Source organism: Hordeum vulgare, chromosome 5H (genome assembly GCF_904849725.1).
Source record: "Hordeum vulgare subsp. vulgare chromosome 5H, MorexV3_pseudomolecules_assembly, whole genome shotgun sequence".
NCBI classification, from domain to species: Eukaryota; Viridiplantae; Streptophyta; class Magnoliopsida; order Poales; family Poaceae; genus Hordeum; species Hordeum vulgare.
The window spans coordinates 65,929,959-65,951,040 of record NC_058522.1 but is presented as its reverse complement, the minus strand read 5'-3'; the positions used below and the strand labels follow the sequence as shown (position 1 = coordinate 65,951,040).

The window sequence follows — 21,082 nt, the reverse complement described above, 5'->3', positions numbered from 1 at the left end:
CGGGCATGAGCTTGGAAAACCAGTTTCACCTCTTGGAACATATCATATGCTCCATGTTGCTCAAAATGCTTTTGGAGCCCCAGTTCTAAACTGTAAAGCATGCCGCACTGAACCAGGGAGTTATCATCACTACGCGATTGCCAGGCGTTCATAACGTCTTGAGCCGCTGGGAAAATAGGTGCATCTCCTAGCGGTGCATCAAGGACATATATTTTCTTGGAAGTATGAGGATGAGCCTCAAGTTACGTTCTCAGTCCGTATAGTTGCTTCCATCGTCTTTCAGCTTGGTTTTCTCTAGGAACGCATTGAAGTTCAGTGGGACATTTGCGTGGGTCATTGGATCTACAATATAGATTGTAAAGACAATTTTAGACTAAGTTCATGATAATTAAGTTCATCTAATCAAATTATTTAATGAACTCCCACTTAGATAGACATCCCTCTAGTAATCTAAGTGATACATGATCCATACTGACTAGGCCGTGTCCGATCATCACGTGAGACGGACTAGTCATCAATGGTGAACATCTCCATGTTGATCGTATCCACCATAAGACTCATGTTCGACCTTTCGGTATCTCATGTTCCGAGGCCATGTTTGTACATGCTAGGCTCGTCAAGTCAACCTAAGTGTTTTGCGTGTGTAAATCTGGCTTACACCCGTTGTATGCGAACGTTAGAATCTATCACACCCGATCATCACGTGGTGCTTCGAAACAACGATCCTTCACAACGGTGCACACTTAGGGGGAAGATGATAAACATCACATGCAAATCATATAGTGACATGATATGGGCAATATCATCTTGAGCCTTTGATCTTCATCTTCGGGGCGCGGCATGATCACCATTGTCACCGGCATGATACAATGATCTCCATCATTGTGTCTTCATGAAGTCGTCTCGCCAACTATTACTTCTACTACTATGGCTAACGGTTAGCAATAAAGTAAAGTAATCATATGGCGCTTTTGATTGACACGCATGTCATACAATAAATTAAGACAACTCCTATGGCTCCTGCCTGTTTTCATACTCATCGACATGCAAGTCGTGAGTCCTATTACAAGAACATGATCAATCTCATACATCACATATATAACATCACATCCTTTTGGCCATATCACATCACATAGCATACCCTGCAAAAACAAGTTAGACGTCCTCTAATTGTTGTTACAAGTTTTACGTGGCTGCTATGGGTTTCTAGCAAGAATGTTTCTCACCTACGTAACAACCACAAGGGTGATATGCCAATTGCTATTTACCCTTCATAAGGACCCTCTTCATCAAATCCGATCCGACTAAAGTGGGAGAGACAAACACCCCATGATGACGAGATGATATATATACTTCTCGCTCCTTGTTGGTTACCCCAAGTGGAAGCTTGAGATGTAGTCAGATGTCCTCTAATTCTTATTGCAAATTTTTACGTGGCTGCTATGTGTTTCTAGCAAGAACGTTTCTTACCTACGTCACAGCCACAATGGTGCTATGCCAATTGCTATTTACCCTTCATAAGGACCCTCTTCATCAAATCTGATCCGACTAAAGTGGGAGAGACAGACACCCGCTAGCCACCTTATGCAACAAGTGCATGGCAGGCGGTGGAACCAGTCTCATGTAAGATTATGTGTAAAGTCGGTCCGGGCTGCTTCATCCCAAAATGCCACCAAATCAAGATAAGACTAGTAGCGGTAAGCAAATTGACCAAATCATCGCCCACAACTTACTTGTGTTCTACTCGTGCATAGAATCTACGCGTAGGCCTAGCTCAAGATGCCACCGTTGGGGAACATGTAATAATTCAAAAAAAATTCCTACATGTCACCAAGATCAATCAAGGAGATGCTAGCAACGAGAGAGTGAGAGCATCTTCATACCATTGAAGATCGCTAAGCGGAAGCGTTACTATGAACGCGGTCGATGGATTCGTACTCGTGGTGAGCCGATCCAAGCACCGAACGAACGGTGCCTCCGCGTTCAACACACCTACAGCCCAGGGACGTCTCCTCCTTCTTGATACATCAAGGGGGAAGGAGAAGTTGAGGGAGAGCTCCGGAAGCACGACAGCAAGGTGGCGGTGGAGCTTGTGGTTCTCCGACAGGGCTTCGCCAAGCGCCGCGGAGGAGGGGAGGTGGAGAGGTAGGGTTGCGCCATGGGGAGAGGTTCAGGGGTGTGTGTAGCCCTCCCAAACTCCCACTATTTATAGGAGGGAGGGGAGAGGGGGACGTCCACCCTAGGAAACCCTAGGAGGGGCAGCGGCTGCCCTATGAGGGGGGCGGCGGCGGCCCTAGGGGTGGCTTGCCTCCCAAGTCGGAGGGAGGCAGCCCCACGCCCTAGGGTTTTGCCCTAGGCACCTTGGGCCCCACTTGATGGCTTGCACCAAACCACAAGGGGCTAGTTCCCTCCATATTTTGTCCATGTGGCCCTCCGGGACAGGTGGCCCCTCCCGGTGGACCCCCGGTACCCTTTTGGTGGTCCCCGTACAATACCGATAAACCCCGAAACCTTTGCGGTGATCCAAACTGGACTTCCCATATATAAATCTTCACATTCGAACTATTCCGGAACTCCTCATGACGTCCGCGATCTCATCCAAGACTCTAAACAACCTTAGGTAACCACATATACAATTCCCATTACAACTCTAGCGTCACTGAACCTTAAGTGTGTAGACCCTACGGTTCGGCAGCCATGCAGACATGACTGAGACACCTGTCCTTCCAATAACCAATAGCGGGATCTAGATACCCATGTTGGCTCCCACATGTTCCACGATGGTCTCATCGGATGAACCACGATGTCAGGGATTCACTCAATCCCGTATACAATTCCCTTTGTGTACCGGTATGATACTTGCCCGAGATTCGATTGTCGGTATCCCTATACCTTGTTCAATATCTTTATCGGCAAGTCTCTTTACTCGTTCCTTAACACATGATCATGTGGCTAACTCCTTAGTCACATTGAGCTCATTATGATGATCTATTACCGAGTGGGCCCAAAGATACCTCTCCATCACACAAAGTGACAAATCCCAGTCTCGATTCGTACCAACCCAACAGACACTTTCGGAGATACCTGTAGTGCACCTTTATAATCACCCAATTACGTTGTGACGTTTGATATACCTAAAGCATTCGTACGGTATCCGGGAGTTGCACAATCTCATGGTCTAAGGAAATGATACTTGACATTATAAAAGCTCTAGCAGACGAACTACACGATCTTGTGCGATGCTTAGGATTGGGTCTTGTCCATCACATCATTCTCCTAATGATGTGATCCCGTTATCAAAGACATTCAATGTCCATGGCGAGGAAACCATGACCATTTATTGATCAATGATGTTGTGGTCTATGTATTCACACATGTATTACGGTTTCCAGTTAGTATAATTATAGCATGAACAATAGACAATTATCATGAACAAGGAAATATAATAATAACCATTTTATTGTTGCCTCTAGGGCATATCTCCAACAAAAAATCCCCTCAAAATTTGAGCCCGATCGGAGTTACGGATCTCCGGGAATATAAGAAACGGTTTTCGACGAGAAAATAAAGACGAGAGGAGAAGGCGAAATAGAAGAGAACAAAGAGGGAGATCCAATCTTGGAGGGGCTCCCGTCCCTCCACCGCCATGGAGGCCATGTACCAGAGGGGGAACTCTCCTCCAATCTAGGGGGAGGCCAAGGAATAAGAAGGAGGAGGGGGCTCTCTCCCCCCCTCTCCCCCGGCGGCGCCGGAGTGCCACCGGGGCAATCATCGTGACGGCGATCTACATCAACAAGCTTGCCATCGTCAACGCCAACTCTCTCCCCCTCTTTGCAGCGGTGTAACACTTCTCTTTTCCATTGTAATATCTACTTGAACATGGTGCTCAACTCCATATATTATTTCACAATGATATTTGGCTATCTTATGATGTTTGAGTAGATCGCTTTTGTCCTATGGGTTAATTGTGCTATGATGTTATGGATGTGAATTGTATGTTGATATGGTGTTGTCCTATGGTGCCCTCCATGTCGCGCAAGCGGAGGGATCCCCGCTGTAGGGTGTTGCAATATGTCCATAATCGCTTATGGTCGGTTGCTTGAGTGACAGAAGCATAAACCCGAGTAAGTAGGTTATGGCGTATGGGAGTAAAGAGGACTTGATACTTAATGCTATGGTTGGGTTTCATGACCTTAATGATCTTTAGTACTTGCGGATGCTTGCTAGAGTTCCAATCGTAAGTGCATATGATCCAAGTATAGAAAGTATGTTAGCTCATGCCTCTTCCTCATTGCATATAACAAGTATCTATCGTATCATATTCAATTGCCTAAGGACAATCTTTCCATTGCGTTACAAAAAGCTTGTTGCGTCACTACCAAGTTTATTTTTGCAAAGTACTTCTAGTTTACTTCCCGCGAAGTAGTTTCATACTAATTATAGGTGGAGCAAGCATTAGCGTGCGTAAAGTTGTATCGGTGGTCGATAGAATTTGAGAGAATATTTATTCTACGGTTCTACCTTTAGCTTCTCGTTGGGTTCGACACTCTTACTTATCGAAAAAGGATACAAACGATCCCCTACACTTGTGGGTTATCAGGCAGCGCAGGGCCGGGCGGCCCTGTCGGGTCACCCCTGTTTATTCCGCCTTGCGAAGGACTCGGGGGCAGCCTCGGGAGGCGCCTTCCCGAAGGGGCAACGCGTGGTTTCTCCCGAGTCTCGACGCGTGCTGACACGCGCCTCATGAAGCGGGGGCAGCCTTGCGAGGGCCTCGCCCGCAGAGTCTGATGGCATGCCATCCAGAGCCCACGTCGTGCGCTATGTCTTGGGCCGCAGGAAGATGGGCCTGGGTACCCTAGTCCCAAAGGCCCAACATAGTCCATTAGCCACTTTTTTCATCAATAATCCAAAACTACAAAGAGAGCACTAGATGCACTTACAGTTGGTAGCATGGTAGCATCACAAAGCGTAGTAGAACTTCTCTCCATAAATACTTCTAATTTTGTTTCAAGGAATATTTCCATAACTCCATGTAAATCCATCGATTCTCCACTTGCGTCATCTCTTTCCTTTTTGAAACAATTATCTAGCTTTAACGAATAAATAGATACATTAGCACAGATAAAAAACTATACCAAAAACAAATAACAAAAATATGTTAAATAAAGATTTGTTTTAGTGTATACATAACACTAACTTTCATCGATGTGTGTGTGTTTGATGGAAAAAATTACAAATGGACAAGCTTGCGAACTTGGATTAACCTAAAAGATGTTGATGTGCTACATTAACCAACCATGCCAAGGGATGAAAACCTAAGATCGTTAAACATAGTGTGACGAACAGACTCGACATCTAACCCCCTATTTAGGTTTTGGTGTTGATGACATATGATTAGTAGGAGTAACATTTAACCGAGTGATCTACAATCACATACTCCTAAGAAATGAAATGTATGGTGGTTGGCCCCTCTCTCCCCGAATCAAAAAGGGAAGCACATTTTATGTTCTTGGAGTTTAGTGTTATTTGATTAAGAGGAAAATCACACTATAAAGAGGGTTGAGGTGGTATTGAAGTGGTGGATCACAAAAAACATACACATGTTGTAACTACCCCTGAAATACACACACTAAGCCTACACAAAGAAAACCCTAATATTTCCCTCTCTACATCTCTCTAGACAGGCTAGAGGCAAAGACCAAAACTCCAGGTTTGAATTCTGGGTTCTTGATGCCTTGAAGTTGAAACATGATCTCCATATTTAATCTTCGGGTTTGGATGTTTCGCCTCTGTACCCCCCAGATACCTAGATTATGGATGCTGAGATTCCCAGAACTTCGGGTTTGCTTGTTTAAGTGAATAACAATTAGAAATGGTGGGGTGAGGGCTATATAAACCACTTCTTCTACCTCTAGCTCTGGTTTTTTGGCTAGGATTCGCGTCCTATTTTGACCTTTTAAAAGCTTGCTTCCTCCCTCTCCCACCAACTAAAGTTGTTCAAACTTTCGGAAATAAAGGAGGATTGCTATATCCACTATTTGTACCGAGCTAAAATCGTGATCTCCTACTCGCGCTTCATTGAACGTGTTACTTGGAGTTGTTGGGACTCCTAGGTGATAGGAGCCTATTCCAAAACTTCCAAGGTTAGGAAAGGCTCCGAGAAGTGTTTGTGAAGGCTCGATGGTCACTTCGAAGCGTGTCACTAGGGACTGAGCTCCTACTTGGTGTGGCATTTTGAAGGAGAAGTTGTTCCTCTGTGGTATTGGGGTACTTGGTGTTCCCCGTACCTGTGCAATGGTGATTAGCTTCCTCAAGGAAGTGAATATCGGCATACATCTTCGTCTCCGTGTGTCTCGGTTTTCTCTTTTCCTATCCTTGTCATTTTGATTGTTTACCTTGATGTTTACCTTGCTTGGTGTCATGTAGGTTATATCACATATTTCCATTTAGGAGAACCTATTTATATGCAAAGCCTAAATTGCAAAAATGTTAAATATTTGTAGCCCCTACCCCCTCCCGAGGTTCTAGTCGACCATCTTGATTCTTCACTCTTCTTAATATAGACCATTGAACTATTGCTTTACTATTGCCCTTTGTGAAAGAAATCCGAGAGCATAAAAGGATGAGCTTGAAAAAAATACTACTAAAACAAGCTCAACATGAGTGATCCCACCAACGCGGCCATGACCGTCCGCCAAATCAAGCCTTTAGTTCATGCACGAGACCAAAATACCATAGGCTTCATGGCATAGTCCATGATAACCACACCAGAACTACGATGAAAGATGTGACATCTTGCTCAATGTGAGATCACCTCCATCACCGTGACGTCATTGCCCATTAGCTTGTTCTTACATTACTAAATAACATTTTGGTCCACGTATTATCCAGTTGTGATTGCATTGGTACGCCTGATTTGGTAGAAAGGGGGGAAGAAGAATAGGAAGGAACAATAAACCATTTGGTTAATAATGTGGCATTCTCTATCCACACACTCCATCTGACAAACACGGCAGGCTTGCTCCAAACTTTTCCACACAAGAAATAATATAAGATGGTAGGCAAACCCTATAATAACCTAATAAAGGTCTCAAACAGGCAGCCTGCAGACTATACACATTAAACAAGTGGACATGGATATATTGACAGTGTAATCTCAACCACCTCCCATCATCATCTCCCCAGAAAACCCCTTAATCCAGCCAACAGAAAACGCTGCATTTCTTCTGCAGAATGTAACCGAGGGATGAGACAAAACACCTGGCCTGGCCGCTAATCCTTGCGGGCCCACAGCCCTAAATCCACCAGGGAAAACGTAGCCATATGCGGGTTAGCAGACATAATACAGACACGCCATGGCATCTGCTCAAGAATCATGCAGCCAATCTATAGCATCTTGTCAACGTAATACTTCCAGTGCCTACTGACACATCCACAATGTACCTCAACACTTTTTTTTTTCTTAGCTTGATGTATCCCAACACTTGACAGATCAAAAACAAAACAAAAAATCCTCTACTCTTTTAAGATGCCATGGAATCAAGTCTCTCTCTATTGGCACAGGAATTTGAAAATCATGGGAAAACCCATGTGTGTTTTAAATGCTTCCTCTTCCCTCCCTGCAAAACACCTCTACTGAAACACGTTTGAAGACCAATATTTTGTATTTCAGTTCTCTTCAACTACAATTATTTAGATACAGAGGAAGAGTAATAACTTACATTATTTTTTCGATTTTTCTTGGACCAACTTACATACATAGATGCCTGCAATACCTACACGATATATATGTTCCTGCTCGCAAGCTAGGACAAACTGTCGGCATCCGGAAGTTGCATAACCACATGTAATAAGCATATATCTCGACAGCCACTCCATATACAAATGACACAAACATATGCGTTGAAGGCTACGTGAGCAAGAGCGCACGATTCAAGGGCCGATGTTTTGGAGCACCGCAACAACAGTGCCGGTCCTGCACGCATCGTCCGTCCGTCCCATGCACATACCACCCAGCTTAATCTAGCACTACCAGCACCATTTGCCACGCTGATTTGAATATGTTTGCAAGGGGGAAAGACGCCAAGGTTTTGGCCTCGACTCACTAAGATCAAGCAGCGTTGGACCACCACCGGCCATGGATGATCCACGCAAAAGGTCGCGCCTGATAACGATGGAGAGATGATAGACGGATCATACATACGTTCATATGAACTTCCAAGCTTCCAGACGCGGCTGCAAGGGTTGGAGAACACATTTGTTTGGGCGGCAGCAGTGGCTAAAATGAGAGCTTGGCGGTGTCGATCCACCTACTGTGGCCGACGGCCGGACGGTCCGGCACGATGCATTGAAGGCTGTACGTACAACAACCTCTGCCGTGGACAAGCGGTGTACGCGGTACAGGGCCAGGCCCGTCCTTTGAGCAGCTAGCCGGGTGTTTTTCTTGGGCGCGCCATTATGGATTGCAAGCCAGCGGCCAGCAGGTATGTGTCACAGATCAAACAAACCCCAGGACACATCATATCAGGGTTTGCTTGCTGCAGGACACTGCATGCATGCATGCGTAAACCCAGCCTTGAATTCAGGTTCCCCAGTCCCACATGAGTGAGAGAGAGAGAGAGAAGATAAGGAAAGAGGCCAGCTGTGAGCTCTGGTGAGTGTAGTAGTAGCGTTGCAGCACTCAAGAAATCAATGGACTGATTAGTGTTGACATATGGCTCTCGTTCATCTTTCAAATTAGTGGGCAAACCTACTGCATATCGGATGATAATCTACGTACTTGTAGCAAGTAAACTAGGGAGAGGGGTTGTTGGTGCCCCCCACTTTGATGAAGCAGAGGGTTTGATAAACCATGCAGAAGCTATCTACCATGCGACTTAAATATCTCTGCCCACCCAGCAATGTGTTTCTTTGACCAAATGCCTCAAGCGTTTCCACAAGGACTGTAAAAAAGGGAAGACAAATGAAAATAGTATGGCCTAGGTTTGGTCATGTCAATGTCACGCACAATTTCAAATGGAGAAGAGAGGACCGTGCATGCATGCATGCCAATCACTAGGGGACACCAGGGCCCTTTGCTTGTGAGAGTGAAGCAAGCAAAAGTGTGTGCATTAGGGAGGAGATCCTGCCCACTGACTAGGCTCTACTAGGGTGTGCCAAACCCAGGGCATGCTAGTTGAGTTTGTAGCATTAGCTCTGCCTAGGCTTTTCGAGGTCACCAAAACACAAGTGAATCTTATTCTAGTATGAGAGCTTATTATGATATGAACCTAGCTAAGCATGAAAAGGCAACACAAGATACATTTGGTAGCCCTATTTACCTTTTTCCGTTTTAGGCCTATTTGGGGGGGTCGGCCTTGTTGTCCAAACAACAAACAATTGCTTCTGAATCGCCCAAGGAGAATGCATCTCCTGTTTGTAGCAGTACACGTGGTGTGGTGGTACCATCGCATTGTCAATGGACAAGAATGCCTCAAAAGGACGGTGATTGGATGGCTCAGGGCAGATGTTGTGCCACCACCCACGCTACTACAAAGATTTTCAAAGCGTGCGTTCGAAAAAATTCTGAGTGGCAACCACAACTATTGCCAACTGATGTTCAGTTTGCGGGTCCTGAATGCTATGCATCTAGCTTTCTTCCTTTTTTTGAAACGGAGGCAAAAGATTCGCCTCGTTGATGGAAAACCACAGCTGTAGAGAAAAACAAATCATGGAAGATCTATTACGACTGTTTGGTAAGTAAGATCGAACCTATACGATTATCCTCTCACACTTCACTGGAACAAAATCATGTAGACATTACACAGAGGCTGCGCCATTTTATTCGGAAATTTTCGCCGGTTCCTGACTCAGTCAACATCCTGCTACTACTGCAAACATTTTGAAAATTAGAGAGCAAGAGGGGCATCAGCATCAATCGACATTCATAAGCCCTGCTGCAACCATAAAAAATGAAAGGCGTGTAGGCCCTTGGGAACTTTAGGTGTGCACTTGCCTTGCCATGCCATCATCATCATCATCACTGATGAAAAGCCGGACAAGTCCTTGCACGTAGGTTAAGATTACCAGGCAGGCTTTATGCCCAACCCAATCAGGTTAAAGTGGCTAACCCAAAAGGTTAATCTTTTACAAAGCTTTAACCTAATGATAAGATAGCTTCCCAATGTTTGACTGGTAATAAGGGTTCAGCAGCACCAAGAGCGAGCACATGCACATGCATGCAAGCATGGGATGCACCTATCTTTATTTCGTTTCATGATGATAGATTTTTCTAAAAAAAAATTAAAAGAGAATCTATTCTGATACACACACTTGTAGTGTGTATACTGGTCAGTAGAAGAGACAATGCGCCTAAGCCCAAAAGAAAATGACAGTCAAAAGAACTGTAGAGAAGGACTTAGCTGCCTCGGAAAGCAAATGTGTAGGGGTAACATGATAATGTAGTAAACATATGTTGATAAGATAGTTATATACTCCCTCCGTTCCTAAATATAAGACATTTTAGATATTACACTATGGACTACATACGGATGTATATAGACATCTTTTAGAATGTAGATTCATCAATTTTTCTTTGTATGTAGTCTATAGTACAATCTCTAAAAAGTCTTATATTTACGAACGGAGGGAGTAGATCATACTGCGTGAGGGACCACTGTTTTGTAGTGGCCTTGCCATTTGTTTGCTGCAACTTCTTTTATTGTTTGCGATAGGTGATGTGTATGCATGTTCGTCATTTTCAATTACGTATCAAAGTGTGTATTTCTTCAATTTTACTACAAAATTATTGAGCCAATATGCAACATTTTTCTGTAAATAGTTAATTCTGAAAGTATCCTATCAGAATGCATAAGAGTGACAAATGAAAGAAACAAATGCAACAGTGTAACAGATTATAATCAAGCGTGTACAAAAGTTGATGTAACAGATAGTTGTTGTAAACCCATGTGGTAAATTCATCTGATGACAATCTTGCAGGCAAATAGTTGGTACGGTAGATCAGACCAATCATAATACTGTAATCACATGGAAGTTGGGAACCTGCAGCTACCTAAAGTCAGCTGTCTGAGATCAGTGCAAAATTGCTGGCAAGTGATGGTTTCCTCTATCACTCTACAAGTTTCAGACATGTTTTAACTTGAGGGAGGACTTACAGGTACACCAGAAAATTAAATAAATATATAATGCAGGGTAGTTCTAATAGTATGGCAGAAGTCTGAATAAACCAGTGCCTTACTAGATGCAAACACTGTTACCCCAAGCAAGTTCGGCTTATGTCATGATTTGTGAGGCCCAACTAGGAAGGAATCTCTGCTGGCTTCTGGCACTACAAACAAAACAATCCAAGCATATGTGTCAGTATAAAACCAGTAACCGGATGTTAAAGTATGCAGAGTAAATTGTGACTGCAAAAAACTAAATCATCAGTCAAAGATTCTTTCTTACAGTAAGTTTGGGATTCACTCAATGAACAAGTGTCAGTTCCCATCATCATCATCTTCAAGAAGATAGTCTTCTATTTGATCTCTGGAACAAAAGTTATCAATAGCTCAGTGAATCAGTGCACTATCAAAATGAACAAGAAAAGAATATATGACCAAATCAATGGAGTAACTGCACATTATCCTACTAGCTGTAACATCCAAAGGTTCAGTGTTTGATGTGCTTAACTACTGAAAACATGCACTATAGCTGTAAAGACAATGAAGCAGCCCATTGGAAAAAGAAATCATCCTCACCTTAGCGAGCTATGGCTGGCTGATGCAGTATCCACTCTCTCAGTCCAGAACTTTGGTAGTAGTGAAAAGAAATGGTCATACAGGTTTCTACCTCCTGGTAGGATCTGAACATGACAGCTTTGACAGCAACAAGCAGTATACAGATCAATTTTCTTCTGAGAGTTGTGCCTTGTGCTTTCCAAATTCTGGAGTTCTGATTCACTGAACGGACTTCGACATATCAGGCAGAGAACCTCAGAGAAAGCAGGCTCATCGCTATCAACATGCTGGAACTTGGGACGCAGCCGCGAGGGCAGGAAATCATGATAGCCATTTGCTGAGAACTTGTTAAAAGGGAATGGCTTAAGCTTTTGTGCAGTTCTTACAATAGTATGCTCTCGAGAAGGATTCTCCTCCTGTCAATGGAAATTAATGACTTGTAAGATTACAAGTTGTGCTTGCTGCAAGCAATTGGTGAAAGCAAATGCTGAACAAGAATATAATTCGATCTTCAGCTAAGTTTGGTGTCAACGAACTCAAGATTATATGCAAGTCCAGTGCGTCATGCAAGGAACGAACTAACTTACCCTTAGTCGTGCAACAAAAGATGCGATTAAGCCATTGATGCCACCGCAAGGCCTATCAAGAAGTTGCTGTGTCTTTAAACTACGCACATAACCAGTTAGAACAAATGGCATCAGGAGCACAATTCAACAAAAGAATAATGTGAATGCTTATCTTACCTATCAAATTCACAGAGAAGGCTAAGCTCCTGGGCCAGGCAATCACGGAGTGGAAGAACGACAGGCACTTCCCACCGTGCATCAACATATTGGATATCAGCTGGTAAGGAATAACCTTGGCCCTGGAGATAATTAGCAATTCCTCTAAGTTTTCTCATGCTCTCTTGAACTATCAACAGGCGAACAAATCGTAAGGGAAAAGGGCATCTGCTATATACCTTTACTGTTGCAGATAGCACATGACATGCTATTGTAGAAGCACATGATCCCAGCATGATCTTGGTGTACCCATTTTCCAGTGCAATCTGAAGAACGTATCAAATGTAACGGTAAATATGACTTTAATCACCAAAAGGGAAGCATCACGCAAGATCATGTAGATTAAATGACAATTTGCAATTGAAGCATGCGCAATCAATGGTAAGAAAAAGAACCTTCTGCAACGAAAGCATGCGCAAGCACTGAAGAAGATCCTCCCTCCCAGTATCATCAGTAATCATGCCAACTAGCTCCCTCAGCCTGTCTTCGCCGTCTTTTGAATTTGATTCCGAGGAGAACACATCATCAAGAGAGGCAATGTGCATTGCTTTATCCCCCGGCAACAAACTCGACACAATTGACTTGATATCTTCGGTTGCCAGCTCAACCTCGCATTCGGGCATCGACAACAAAACACTCTCGTCGACGAACGCCACCCCGACATTGAAGACCGGCAGGGCTTGCGAATTGCTGGCGTCCCAGCTCCCGATCGCCTTGGACCGCATCTCATGTATGAATTGCAGAGCCACCCTAGAGCACACGCCTCAACAATTCATTTCAAGGGATCGTAACAATAAGTATGCAAAATAAGCAACGCTGGGCAGTACAAAGAAATTAGGAATCACCAAGGGAAAAAGTGGGGAAAGTGAACCTGGAGGCGGGGCCGCCGGAGAAGGCGACGAGGACGGAGTCGGTCGGCCGAACCATGGCGTTGCTGGTGACGGCGAGCTTGAACTTCCCGAATAGCTGGGCGCGCAAGCACTCTCCGCACAGACCGACGCCTCCGGCAACCACGACGACGGCGCCGCCGCCGCACTTGCCGCAGGAGGCGGAGGCACCGGATATGGAGAGACGGCCCAGGCCCACCTCCGGGGCATCCTCTGCGGCTGACGAGGTGGAGGAGGAGCAGTGGGCCCCGCAGCCGGCGCCGCCGCAGGAGGAGGACGAGGCGGCGGCCATGCTGGGGATGGACAGGCGCGCAGGTCAGGGGTTTCGGAGCTTTTTTTTTCTTTCTTCTCCTTTTTTGTTGGTGCATTATGTGGGCTTCACTTTGGGATTACTTGGGCTAAATCTGCAAGTAATTTTCACCAATTAGCTGAAAACTCATATGAAGGGGAGTCAATAGTTACCGAGCACTCCTTCCACAGCCTTCACAGCACTCCCGCGCACTGTTATTTGGCACATTATTAACCGTCGCCACTTATCGAGCTCTGAGCCCTTACTTTGAATTTTATTTTTTTATTTTTTGATGTGTTTTCGGCATTTTTTTGGTGTTTCGGTTCTTCACGAAAAAAAGTCATGTGCCTTTTGAAAAGGAAAAAAATGCGAAAAAACGTATTTTATGTTTTTTCTATCACGGGAGGCATAATTTTTTTGGTTCGGGTTTTTTATAAAAAAAGTTTATCAAAATCTCTCAACATGGGATGTAGTTTTGAAGATCTCGACGCAAGAAATTCAACAATAAAAACGGTTCGAGATTTAGACGCACGATTTAGAAAATAAAATGTTTTAAAAACAAATTTATGAAAAAAAGGAAAAAGCACCAGGTTGCGATAAGTGGCACGCATGATGTGCGCCATTTGTCGTGACCGACGGTGGAAGTGATCTTCGAAAGGAGTACTCGCTAATTAGTGATTTTGACATGATGGATACACTCAATACGTGTTTGGATTTGTTTTTTCATACTTTAATTATGCAATGCTATGGAAGACCCTATTTCGCCGCTCTGTGTGATGAGAGTAAATTGTTCAAAACCACCACAATTGTGGCAAGGGTACTCCAAAACCATCATTTTTGTCGAAAATCACGAATAACCACCATTTTTCTATGGCAAGTGAGTAACAAAAGGCACTAAACGAGTTGTGACGCGCGACTAATAGGAAAACTGACAGCGCTGACCCACTTGTTGGATCCACATGGCATATCTACATGGACAATACGATGATGTGGCCAAGGGTCCCACATGTCAGCCCCTCATCTCTTTTATGTCTCTCATTTTTTCTCTAGTTCTTCTCCCTCGCCGACGTCGCCGCACCGTCGGACTCCGGATCCGACTAGAATCAATCTCCTGCCTCCAGATCCACCCAGTGTCGTTGTTTCCCGTGCAAACTAGCCTCAAACGCCATTGCAGCAAGCCCCTGCATTATCGTCGCAGACAATTCACCAATGGTCGGGTGCGACGGGAGCATCTCATGGCGAGGAGACCTCTGCCCGAGCCGCTCGACAACATCTCGCGGCTAGGCAAGGCCTCGTCCGCCTCCGTTGATCGATTGGCCTCGAAATCCACCGTCGCAAGGCCCTTGCAACGCTGCCTCGCCGCCTCCGTGGATTCACTAGTGGTCGGCCACGTTGGGAGCATCTAGCGGCGAGGAGATGCTCCGCCTAAGCCGCTTGCGAGCGTCTAGGCATGGTCGCGTCCGCCGCTAGCGAATGGCCTCGATCCCTTGTGTCCTAGGCGCGGGCGCACGACATCTCGGACACGCCAGAGCGGGCAAGAGGGTCGACACACACGAACTCGGCATAGCGAGAGCGGGCGGTTAGGGACGAAGGACATGAGAGAGAGGAGATAAGAGGTGTGACAGACAAGTGGGACCCCTTTCCACCTTAGCATGTCAAATATTGACTAGGACTAGTCTTTGCCACCTCAGCCCAGACATGTGGGTCCCACTCGTAAGCTTTGCTACTAACGCGACTCAGTTTGAAATTAGTGTGTTTTGTTACTCACTTGCCACAGAAGTGGTGGCTTTTCGTTATTTTTAGCAAAAATGATGGTTCTCGAGTACCCTTGCCATAATTATGGTGATTTTGAGCAATTTACTCGTGCGATGAAGATGGAGTGCACCTGCTTGGAAAGCTCAAAGAATGTTCAAGAATTTGTTTTGAGTTTCAAAAAATGTTATGAATTTTGAAAAATTCCCACATATTCAGAAAATGTTTACAATTTCAAAATTATTCATGAATTTAAAAAAATTGATGTTGAAAATGATTACAAACAATGTGCTATAGAAGCCCCTATTCACCCCTTAGAAAAAATATAGAAGTCCCTATTCGCCGCTATGTGCAATGAAGATGCAGAATACCTGCTCGGACAGCTAAAAAAAGTTCACCAATTGAAGAAAAATTCACCAATTTCAAACAATGCTCTGAATTTTGAAAAAATTCTCATGAATAAAACAAAGTTCAAAAAGTCAAAAGTATTCATGAATTCATAAAATGTTCACTAATTCGGAAAAGGTTCATGAATTACAAAAGTGTTTAATTCCGAAAGACAAATAATGAATTTAAAAAATATTTGTGAATTTAAGAAAATGTTTCCAATTTCATAGAATGTTCATAAAATTAAAAAAATGTTTGTGGTTTAGAAAAATCTTCGTAAATACCTAAAAAGTTCGCAAATTTGGAAAAAGTTTGCTGGGAGAATAAGTGGTTGGGAAATTAAAAATATTCATGGCATTGAAATATATTTAAAAAATCAAAATTGTTTTTGCGAATCTGAGAAGAGTTTTTGAATTTGAAAATTTTCTTGATTTCAAAAAGAAATCATGTATTTGGAAAAACAATATTTGTACATTGAAAATGTCCTTAACTCAAAAGATGTTCAGGATTTAGAAATATATTCAGAAATGCGAAAAAGTTAGTAAATTTAAAATGTTCATGAATCCAAAATATGTTTACAAAATATAAAAAAATTCACAAATTCAAGAAAATAGTAAATTTGGAAAACAAAATATTGAATTAGCAGAAAAGTTCATGAATAAAAAATGGTCACACATTAAAAAAATCTAAATGTTGGAAACAATTAATGAAATTAAGAAAATAGTCATGAATTTGAAAATTTGAAAAAACAAAAGACAAAATGCGGAAAAGACGCAATTATACCTACCCTAACTAACATGGTATACCGCGTTACCTCACTGTTACCCTATCTATCATCATATATGCCGAATAAGATCTGTTATATGCCCCGCGTCTAAGAGCATCTCAAGCCGCCCCCAACACGCCTCCCTAGGCCTCCTTTTATCGCCAGCGCAAAAAAAATCGCCCAGTCGCGTCTTCAAGAGTCCAAATTTAATCGGTTAGGGCCGAAATTAGCGTCGATGGACCAAGGCAGAAACCAACATGCCGGGGGCGCTCGAGGAAAGGAATTCGACGTGAAAACAAATCGTGCCAAATTCCTTTCGTGTGGACCCGTCGAGCTAGCGATTGTGCATCAATGAGAGATTTCGTCGTTTTCATTGCTTTGTGTTGGAAAATATGCCCTAAAGGCAATGATAAATAGTTATTATTATATTTCCTGTTTAAACATAATCATTTATTATCCATGCTATAATTGTATTGAATGAAAACATAGATACATGTGTGGATAAATAGACATAACAATGTCCCTAGCAAGCCTCTAGTTGGCTAGCCAGTTGATCAAGGATAGTCAAGGTTTTCTGACTATGTGCAAAGTGTTGTTGCTTGATAACTGGATCACATCATTAGGAGAATCATGTGATGGACTAGACCCAAACTATAAACGTAGCATATTGATCGTGTCATTTTATTGCTATTGTTTTCTACGTGTCAAGTAGTTGTTCTATGACCATGAGATCATATAACCCACTGGCACCGGAGGGATACCTTGTGTGTATCAAACGTCACAACGTAACTGGGTGACTATAAAGGTGCTCTACAGGTATTTCCGAAGATGTCCGTTGGATTAGTATGGATCAAGACTCGGATTTTTCACTCCGTGTGACGGAGAGGTATCTCGGGGCCCACTCGGTAATACAACATCACACACAAGCCTTGCAAGCAATGTGACTTAGTGTAAGTCACGGGATCTTGTATTACGGAACGAGAAAAGAGACTTGCCGGTAATGAGATTGAAATAGGTACGCGGATACCAACGATCGAATCTCGGGCAATTAACATACCGAAGGACAAAGGGAATGACATATGGGATTGCCTGAATCCTTGACACTGAGGTTCAACCGATAAGTTAGTCGGAGAATATGTAAGATCCAATATGGGCATCCACGTCCCGCTATTGGATATTGACCAAGGAGTACCTCGGGGCATGTCTGCATAGTTCTCGAACCCGCAGGGTCTACACACTTAAGGTTCAGCGATGTTTTAGTATAGTTTAGTTATATGTGTGGTTACCGAATGTTGTTCGGAGTCCCGGATGAGATCACGGACGTCACGAGGGTTTCCGGAATGGTCTGGAGACGAAGATTGATATATAGGATGACCTCATTTGATTGCCGGAAGGTTTTCGGGCATTACCGGGAATGTACGAGGAGTGACGAATGGGTTCCGGATGTTCATCGGGAGGGGGCCAACCCACCCGGGGAAGCCCATAGGCCCTAGGGGTGGCGCACGAGCCCTTGGTGGGCTGGTGGGACAGCCCAATAAGGCCTATGCGCAAGGGATACGAAAATCAAAGAGAAAAGAAAAAAAAGAGGTGGGAAGGAAGGAAAGGACCCCACCTTCCAATCCTAGTTGGACTAGGATTGGAGGTGGACTCCTCCACCTCCTTGGCCGGCGCACCCTTGGGGTCTTGGACACCAAGGCAAGCCTCCCCTCCCCTCCTCCTATATATAGTGGAGTTTTAGGGCTGATTTGTGACAACTTTTGCCACGGCAGCCCGACCACAAACACCACGGTTTTTCCTCTAGATCGTATTTCTGCGGAGCTCGGGCGGAGCCCTGCAGGAGTAGATCCTTCACCACCACCGGAGCGCCGTCACGCTGCCGGAGAACTCATCCAATTATCCATCTTGCTTGCTGGATCAAGAAGGCCAAGATCATCGTCGAGCTGTACGTGTGCTGAACGCGGAGGTGCCGTCCGTTCGGCACTAGATCGGAGCGGATCGTGGGAGGGATCGCGGGACGGTTCGTGGGACGGTTCGCGGGGCGGATCGAGGGACGTGAGGACGTTCCACTACATCAACCGCGTTTCTTAACGCTTCCTGCTGTGCGATCTACAAGGGTACGTAGATCCAAATCTCCTCTCGTAGATGGACATCACCATGATAGGTCTTCGTGCGCGTAGGAATTTTTCTGTTTCCCATGCGACGTTACCCAACAGTGGCATCATGATCTAGGTTCATGCGTAGATGTAATATCGAGTAGAACACAAAGGGTTTTGTGGATGGTGATGTTCGACTTGGTGCCCTCCTTAGTCTTTTCTCAATTCGGCGGTATTGTTGGATTGAAGCGGCCCAGACCGACATTATTCGTATGCTTACGAAAGATTGGTTTCATCGCTTGACGTGCAACCTCGTTGCATAAAGATGACTGGCGGGTGTCGGTTTCTTCAACTTTAGTTGAATTGGTTTTGGCCGAGGCGGTCCTTGGAGAGGTTAAATCTTAATTTGCACATCTCCGTTGTGGTTTTTGCGTAAGTAAGATGCGATCTACTAAATACCCACTGCAACCACGTAAAACATGCAACAACAATTAGAGGACATCTAACTTGTTTTTGCAGGGTATGCTTGTGATATGATATGGCCAATGACGTGATCTGATATATTGGATGTATGACATGATCATGTTGTAATAGTTAAATATCGACTTGCACGTCGATGGTACGACAACCGGCAGGAGCCATAGTGTTGTCTTTAAACTAACGTTTGTGCTTGGAGATGTGTTTACTATATTGCGAGGACGTAGCTTTAGTAGTAATAGCATGAGTAGCACGACAACCCCGATGACGACACGTTGATGGAGATCATGTTGTGGCGTCGGTGACAAAAAGATCGTGTCGGTGCTTTGGTGATGGAGATCAAGAAGCACATGATGATGACCATATCATGTCACTCATGAATTGCATGTGATGTTAATTCTTTTATGCACCTTATTTTGCTTAGAACGACGGTAGCATTATGAGGTGATCTCTCACTAAAATTTCAAGACGAAATTGTGTTCTCCCTGACTGTGCACCGTTGCTACAGTTCGTCGTTTCGAGACACCACGTGATGATCGGGTGTGATAGACTCAACGTTCACATACAACGGGTGCAAAACAGTTGCACACGCGGAACACTCGGGTTAAGCTTGACGAGCCTAGCATGTGCAAACATGGCCTCGGAACACATGAGACCGAAAGGTCGATCATGAATCATATAGTTGATATGATTAGCTTAGGGATGCTTACCACCGAAACTATCCTCAACTCACGTGATGATCGGACATGAGCTAGTGGAATTGGATCATGTACCACTCAAATGACTAGAGAGATGTACTTTTTGAGTGGGAGTTTAACAAGTAATTTGATTAGTTAAACTCTAATTATCTTGAACATAGTCTAAGTCCACTTTGAAAATATTTGTGTTGTAGATCAATGGCTCACGCGACAGTCACCCTGAATTTTAATACGTTCCTAGAGAAAGCTAAGTTGAAAGATGATGGAAGCAACTTTATAGACTGGGCTCGTAATCTTAAGTTGCTCCTGCAAGCTGGGAAGAAGGATTATGTCCTTAATGCTGCGCTAGGAGATGAACCACCCGCCGCGGTTGACCAAGATGTTAAGAATGCTTGGTTAGCACGCAAGGAGGACTACTCAGTAGTTCAATGTGCAGCCTTGTATGGCTTAGAGCCGGGACTTCAATGTCGTTTTGAGCGTCATGGAGCATATGAGATGTTCCAGGAGTTGAAGTTTATCTTTCAGAAGAACGCCCGGATCGAGAGGCATGAGACCTCCGATAAATTCTATGCTTGCAAAATGGAGGAGAATTCGCCTGTGAGTGAACATGTGCTCAAAATGTCTGGGTACTCAAACCGTCTAGCTGAGCTGGGGATTGAACTCCCGCAAGAGGCTATCACTGACAGAATTCTTCAATCACTGCCACCAAGCTATAAGAGCTTTGTGTTGAACTATAACATGCAAGGGATGAACAAGTCACCCGACGAGTTATTCGCGATGCTGAAAGTCGCAGAGTCAGAACTCCGTAAAGAGCATCAAGTGTTGATGGTGAATAAGACCACTAGTTTCAAGAGAAACGACAAAGGAAAGAAGAGTAATTCAAAGAAGAGCAGCAAGCCTGTTGCCAATCCGACGAAGAAGCCCAAAGCTGGACCTAAGCCTGAAACGGAGTGCTATTATTGCAAGGGTATGGATCACTGGAAGCGCAACTGCCCCAAGTATCTGGCTGATAAGAAGGCGGCCAAGGAAAAATCAGGTATATTCGATATACATGTTATTGATGTGTACTTAACCAGCTCTCAAAGTAGTGTCTGGGTATTTGATACCGGTTCTGTTGCTCATATTTGCAACTCGAAACAGGAACTGCGGAATAAGCGAAGGCTGGCGAAGGATGAAGTGACGATGCGCGTGGTAAATGGTTCCAAGGTTGATGCAATCGCCGTCGGCACAGTTT

General features: G+C 44.2%; 1 protein-coding gene across 1 annotated transcript; it reads right to left on the bottom strand.

Annotated features, from left to right (window-relative positions):
* Positions 1–10,971: 10,971 nt before the first annotated feature.
* On the bottom strand, positions 10,972–13,724 carry LOC123396041 (cytoplasmic tRNA 2-thiolation protein 2). The gene is made up of 8 exons (XM_045091071.1): positions 13,371–13,724; positions 12,895–13,249; positions 12,679–12,765; positions 12,461–12,582; positions 12,305–12,383; positions 11,739–12,133; positions 11,446–11,526; positions 10,972–11,326 (listed from the first exon to the last, which is right to left on the bottom strand). Exons 1-7 carry the CDS (start codon positions 13,676–13,678, stop codon positions 11,478–11,480), a joined length of 1,395 nt encoding a protein of 464 aa, XP_044947006.1. The 5' UTR covers positions 13,679–13,724; the 3' UTR covers positions 10,972–11,326; positions 11,446–11,477.
* Positions 13,725–21,082: the final 7,358 nt, after the last annotated feature.